Source organism: Leptopilina heterotoma, unplaced genomic scaffold (genome assembly GCF_015476425.1).
Source record: "Leptopilina heterotoma isolate Lh14 unplaced genomic scaffold, ASM1547642v1 Lhet_294, whole genome shotgun sequence".
NCBI classification, from domain to species: Eukaryota; Metazoa; Arthropoda; class Insecta; order Hymenoptera; family Figitidae; genus Leptopilina; species Leptopilina heterotoma.
Window position 1 is genome coordinate 761,288 of NW_025110999.1, and position 7,216 is coordinate 768,503.

The window sequence follows — 7,216 nt, forward strand, 5'->3', positions numbered from 1 at the left end:
TTTGTCACTAATTCTTTTGTTTTTCTAACGGTAAGACAATTTGACAATGTTTAATTTCAAGCACTTTCCATGAAAAAAATTAGTAATATTTTTATTGACTAAGATAAATGCTAAGAAATAATGTGACATTTTCGACATGCAATAAAATCAGAATTAAAATAGGCTGCTGTTATTTATTATTACCAAAAAATAAAATAATACAAGTATAGAAAAATATATAAATGCGAAATTGATAAAATTACTTATTTTCTTTTAGTGGGAAATTATTGTTTCCTACGGAATAAAAAATTAATTTTCAATATGAAAATTCTGGGGATTTTTTTTTTAATGTATCGAAAATTTGATTAGATTCGAAAATACTAATTGATTCAGTAATCTTCGAAGCCTGGTAGAGAGAATTGATTGGAGAATTTTTCCACTTCTGATCTTAGTGATGTAATTTTTTCCTTGATTGTGTCATTAGTTTGTAGAACTTTGACGTAATCGACAAGTTTTGGACCTGATAAGGCCGTTGCTTCCTTAACCAGCTTTAAGCCTAAAGAAAACAAAAATAAATTATGTAAATTTATTGATTGAAATACTTTTTTTAAAATTATATTTGTCAGGCTCCGCACTCGTCTACTAAAACCAATTATTATTTACTAGTTTTTTTACAATTTGCTATTATTCGAATACTTTTTTAAGACTTGAAGCACTAATAGCAACTTTATTCTTTCTTTTTTGAAAAAAAATTTTTTTTTAATTAAAATAATAATTACCTAATTATTATTTTATTATTCTCAAAAACTTTAATACAGATTTTCGCAAGAATTCAATTATTTTTAAAAACAATAAAATTTTCCGCTGGAATTTAATTAATTATCTTCAATTTAATTTCAATATAATTCTTCGCAAAAATTCAATTATTTTCATAAACAATAAAATCCTTCACCGAAATTTAATAACTACGAATTTCAATTCAAAAACCTTTAATTTTTACTATTTCTGTCAGTAATTTATTTAAAATAATTTAATTCTTGAAGAACATTCATAAAATTATTATCTACAAATTATTATACGAATTAAAAATTACAAAAATAATTGAATTTTAGAAAAGTTCTGTTTACAATTTCTATATAAATAATTGAATTTCTAATAGTTTCGAAATAAAATTTTAAAAACTTTGAATTTCAAATGAATTTAATTAAAATTTCTGAAAAAATTAGTTTTTAAAAAGTTTTTATTAAACATTTTTTGAAATTAGTTAATTTTTTGAATAAACATTTAATTGGAAAATTTTTGAATAATTGAAATTTCGTAAAATTGAATACTAATTTTAATTAAACAAGTGGATTTCAAAATTAGTTTAGGTGAATTTTCTTTTTTCTCTAAATTATTAAATTCTTAAAGAACATTTTCAAAAAAATTTTTAAATAATTGATTGTGAGAAGAATTTTAGTTAAGAATTCTAGAAAATAATTGAATTGATAACTTGAAAATAATTTTCGAAAAGTACAGTAGCAATTCTTAAACGTTATTAAATTTTAAAAGGTTTGAAATCTTTTAAAATTTTATTTACTTAAAAAAGAATAATAATATTCAATTATTTATGCTTAAAAATTATTAGTTAATTATTTTTCTGAAAAATTACTAAAGTCTTGAAGAATTTCAAAAAATAATTGAATTCTTCTATAGAACTTTTTGATAAGAATTGATTTCAAAAAGAATTTTACTTACAATTTTAGAAAATAATTGAATTTTCGAAGAATTGCAGTTGTAAATTTTGGAAATAATTAATTTTCAAAAGGTTTTACATTGAAATATTATTAAAAATTTTAATTCCTGTTGAAAAATAAAAATAAAAAAATAAAATAAATAACAATAAGTATTTAAATATTTTGTTAATAAAAATTATTTAACTTTTGAATAATTTAATTAAGAATTTCTGAATAATATGAGGTTTTTTAAAAATTTGAATTAAAATTTTTTGAAAATAGTTGAATTCCTGAAAATAATTTTCAAAAATTGAAACAGTTGGAAATTTTTGACATATTTCATTGAAATAAATTATATGTTCTAAAAAATTTAATTTTTTGACTATTAAAAATTATGTTTAAATGTAGAAAATCTTATTTTTTGAAGAATTCTGACTGAAAATTTGAAAAATAATTGAATTTTACAAAACGATTCTTTTACTATGTACTTCTTTTTAATCTTAAAACTACTTTTTCTTTTAATTAAAAGAATAAATAATAAATATTTTCAAATAATTATTATTTAATTTAGTGCGAAGTCTATATTGTTAATATTTTGATTATTATTACCTTTGTCGATGAAATCAACGACTGTATCAATGTCGTCTTCTTTTAAACCACGTGTTGTTAGAGCCGGTGTTCCAAGTCGAATTCCACTTGGATTCAATGCACTCTTATCGCCTGGCACTGTATTTTTATTGCAAGCTATTGAAATCTCCTCAAGAATTCTTTCGGCTTTAGCGCCTGAAATTCCCGTTGAACTTAAATCAACCAAAATCATGTGCACTTCAGTTCCATCGGTTGTTATTTTATATCCACGTTTCTGTAGTTCGGAACATAAACGTTTTGAATTTGCGACAATTTGCTTTTGATATTCCTTGAATTCGGTAGTTTGAGCTTGTTTCATTGTTGTGGCTATTCCAGCGATTGCATGATTATGTGGACCGCCCTGAAGTCCCGGGAATACTGCCTGATTAATTCTATTCTCCAAATCGTACATTATTTTCTCGCCATTCTTTCCAATGCTTCTCACTCCTTTTCGATAGAAAATAACACCGGCTCGCGGTCCTCTACAAAAGGCAAATAGTAAAAATTAGAACTGATTGACAAACTAAAATTTAATTCAGAATCAATAAAATTTGACAGAAATTTAATTCAAAATCAATCAAAGTTAACTGAAATTTAATTCAAAATCAATAAAAGTTAAGAGAAATTTAATTCAAAATCTTGATTTTGAATTAAATTTCTCTTAACTTTTATTGATTTTGAATTAAATTTCTGTTAACTTTTGTGGACAAAATTTGACCTACCGTAATGTTTTGTGGGTTGTTGTAGAGACAACGTCACTGTATTCAAATGGACTGGGAATAATTTTTGCCGCAACTAATCCGGCAACGTGAGCCATATCACTGAAGAGATACGAATTATTTTCCGTTGCAATTTCTTTGAAGCGTTTGTAATCCAAACATCTACTGTAGCAGGAAACGCCGGCAATGATTATTTTCGGCTTAAAGAGTTTCGCCTCCTCGGCAAGTTTATCGTAATTTATCAAACCAGTCACTGGATCAACTTTATATGGCATTGATTCGAAAAATATTGACGTCGCCGAAATCTTCTTGTTGGCCGTAAAGAAACCTGTTAAATTTGAATTTGAATTTAAATTAATTAATTAATAAATTTCCTTCTTATTAATTAATAAATGAATTAATGAAATTCATTTATTTACAATATTTGTAGATATTTTCTCATCGTTTTCAAGATTTCAGGGTGGTCACAAGTTTCAGTTTATCAATTTCCCTGACAATTTACTGACGTTAAAATTATTTTCCCTAACGACATTTTTTTTACAGGAAAATTTATGAAATTTAATAATTTCTAAAAATTCCAACTATAACCCTTTCTGAATTCAATTATTTTCTATCTGAGATTTTTTCCCCAAGTCTAGAAATTCGAATCCTTTAGCTCAAAAGATGGAAAACAATTGATTAGAATAGAATTTTTATTTCCTGGTCTTTCTTGGTCTTTAAAAATTATTTATAGAATTTTCTATTTACCATGAGTGAGATGACCTCCGTCAGGAAGATCAAGACCCATTATTCGACCGTGTGGTTCAATTAATCCAGTGTAAACGGCAAAATTAGCAGGACTTCCAGAATATGGCTGAACATTGCATCCCCATTCTTCGGGATTTAAACCGAATGCTTCCAAAGATCTTTTTTGCGCCAAAATTTCAATTTCGTCTATAAATTCATTTCCTCCGTAATATCTGTGAAAATTGAAAACTTTTTACATAAAAGCAAAATTTGCAAAATATGCTTAAATTTTTTAGAAAATGTGTCTAATTTTGTAACAAACAAATTTCTACTTGAAATTTTTCTTTTGTGTTTAAAATACCTTTGGCCCGGTTGACCTTCGCTGTATTTATTATGAAGACATGAGCCGAGGCATTGAAGAACACTTAGAGATGTGAAATTTTCACTAGCAATCATCTCTAAACCAGATGTTTGGCGTTTCTTCTCCTTCTTGATGAGGTCAAATAATTCCGGATCATTTTCCCAAAGATTTTTCTTCAGCAATGCTGCCATATTCTGTTTTTAGACAAAAGAAAAAAATATTTCGTTAGTACCATAGAAAAATAAGAGAATTTATAAATAATTATAATAATTATATAAAAGCATTTCTCAGAAAAATTTTCTTCTTTTCAATAACGTTTCTATTTTAAATGTTTACAATTGCCAAAATAAATAAATTATAATAATTAGATTATTAATTAAAATAATTATATTATTATATATAAATTAAAATACTTATATTGTTATAAATAAATTATAATAATTAACTTTTTAATTTAAGAAAAAAATATGAATCTTTTCGATAAGAAAATAAAGAAGCTGAATGTTGCAGATAAGACAAAGCTTCTTATCGTTTTTTTTGCTAGCAATGATCTTATTCTTTACGAATAATTTCATAGAAAATGTAAAAAAAAGATTTTCAAACAGATTTTATTTTAAAACATTCAAAAATATCAACTATTCTTATTTTTGAAAGAAAGAAAACAAAAAGCAACTTTCAGAAGAATTCTATTTTCAAAAACTATTCTATTTTTAATTTTTGCAAATTGTCAAAATTAATAATTACAATATTTATTTATTTACTTTTACTTATAAACATTAAAATATTTACTTATTTATTTACTTAAATAAATAATCATTAATTTTTTAATTATAATTAAATTAATATTTACTTCTAAAGTTAATTAAAGATTTATTATTTCAATTTAATTCAAATTAATTTCTTTGAAAAGAAATATAAATTTATTTTAGTGAAGTGAAAAGAAAGTGAATTGAATTAAATTGGAGTAGTATATTCATTCCTTCATAAATGAAATTATAAACGAATTTATTAATAACTTACTTATTATTGGGAGTTAAATTTTATTTAAATGAATAAACCTTCTTTAAGCTACTACTCAACTTGAACTGATTATAAATGACGAATTTATATCGCATCTTTATCAAACGTAAATAATACTAAATATTCAGAGTTCAAATGATAATAACCCTTCGTATGTGGTAAAATAATAAATTTGCAAACAATTTTTTTTGTGTACTTGAAAATTTGTTTTCTAATAATTAACACTCTTACACGATAAATAATAATAAATAACAACAATACTAAAAACAAAAAAACAATACTAAAGATTGTTCTAAAATGATTCCCCGCATAGAGACAAATTAATTCCTTTGGAACAACACGTGGTTTTTATAATTTTTCATTCGAAAAATAATTCCTTCCCGGCAAAAACAAAAACAAATAATTTAAAATTACAAAATTACCTTTGAAATTTAACGAGTAATTTATATCCGCAATAGATAATTTTTTTTTCTTCTAAATATTTGATTACTCACGATTTTGGAGTTGTTGCAAGATGAAAGATGTAAATTCTTCTGGCTGATTGTCGTTACATCTGAAAATTGACCTTGAAGGGCAAAAATTGGTATTTGACAGCGGGAAAATAAATTTCCAACCAATCGTAAAGTGCCGCGATTTAAATTAAAACGATTTACAGCCATGTTTGCTTCTTTTCTGGAAACATGTAATTAAAAAAAAAAATTCATTTAATCTCCTTCCATATATCTTAATTAGCAATAATTGTTTCAACATAATACAGTAGAGAACATTTTTTTCTTCGTTTTACGTAAATTTGTATGATAACCTATAAACTTCTTTCGATTTTCAATACGCCTGCGTAAAGCGGGAAATATTTAAAAAAAAATTTATAAACTTTTTTTTATTAAAAAAAAAAATAAATTTGAGAAAAAAAATTTAATTATAATAGAAAATTACAAAAATTTTGAGTTAGAAATAATTTTAAGATTTTTGACTCTTGTTTTTTGATTGTTAAAGAAAATTTTAATTGTTAAAAACAATTTTTGCACAATTGGACAATAATTAAAAATAATTAGTTCAATTTATAATTTAAACTGTTAATTTTTCGTGAACAATTTTTGTAAATATCTTCAATATATTTCAATTTTTCTTCAATATATTTTCATTGAAATTTAACTACATACTTGTTTTTAACTACACTTGAAAAATATTTCGAAATTCAGTATTTTAACCAATTGATAAATAATTATTTAATAGAAAAAGTGATTCTAGTTCATTTTAATCAAGAATTCGAATTAATTACATGTTTCGTTTGAATAAAAGTTTACTTACAATTCTTGTTGAATACAGTATAAAATGGAAAATTCTTTCTCGTTTCCCTTTCGTGGTACACGAAGAATATTGAAATAATTGTTACCTAAAAATAAAAATAAGAAAAGAAAAGAATTTTTAAACTCCCATCGAATAAATAATGATAAAAATATAACAAGACAGAAACCTGTATGTGTTTTTAAAGAAAAATGTAAGCTGGAAAGACGGCTTTTTCTACTTTCATTTCGTTTTTTCATTCACTGGAAATCCGGTCTTGTTTTAAAGCAAGTATTGAAATTTTCTACTTGTCAATCCAAACGCTTCAATATCAAAAAGTACGTTAAACAATTTGTACTCTTTAAAAAAAAAACTAGTTTTACTTTATAAATTTATTTTTACACTCATTTTATCTTATCGCAAAAATATTCTTGTTACTACACTCAATAAAGGTGTAATTTTGTTTTTACAATTTCTAGAATATAAATAAGTAAACTATTTTATGGAGTAAAATATTTCTTTCGAATGGGTTTTTTTATTTTGATATTATCATTTTAATCAAATTTAAAATCAAAATTAAGGTCTCGATTGAAATTCAATTAATTAATTAAAAATTGATTAAAAAAATTATTTAATCGATTAAAAACGACAGTTTTTTGGTGATGTAATATTATATTCTGAAAAATATTAAGTAATCAACAATGATGATATCGAATCAGAATTAAAGTCCATATCCCCATACATTCTTCTCATATTGTTTTTTTTTTTGTTTTTCGGTTTTTTTT

The 7,216-nt window shown here is 23.6% G+C and overlaps 1 protein-coding gene across 3 annotated transcripts; it reads right to left on the bottom strand.

Annotated features, from left to right (window-relative positions):
• Positions 1-64: 64 nt before the first annotated feature.
• LOC122504390 (serine hydroxymethyltransferase) lies at positions 65-6,524 on the bottom strand. 3 transcript variants are annotated; one of them, XM_043615485.1, is made up of 7 exons: positions 6,456-6,524; positions 5,642-5,819; positions 4,128-4,321; positions 3,788-3,999; positions 3,044-3,368; positions 2,304-2,803; positions 65-535 (listed from the first exon to the last, which is right to left on the bottom strand). In XM_043615485.1, the coding sequence occupies exons 2-7, from the start codon at positions 5,804-5,806 to the stop codon at positions 369-371; spliced, it is 1,563 nt and encodes a 520-aa protein (XP_043471420.1). In that variant the 5' UTR covers positions 5,807-5,819; positions 6,456-6,524; the 3' UTR covers positions 65-368. The 3 variants fall into 3 exon arrangements, with proteins under 3 accessions (XP_043471420.1, XP_043471421.1, XP_043471422.1); XM_043615486.1 differs by lacking the exon at positions 6,456-6,524 and having other exon boundaries at positions 5,570-5,694; XM_043615487.1 differs by lacking the exons at positions 5,642-5,819; positions 6,456-6,524 and adding an exon at positions 5,148-5,275.
• Between the last annotated feature and the right edge of the window lie 692 nt (positions 6,525-7,216).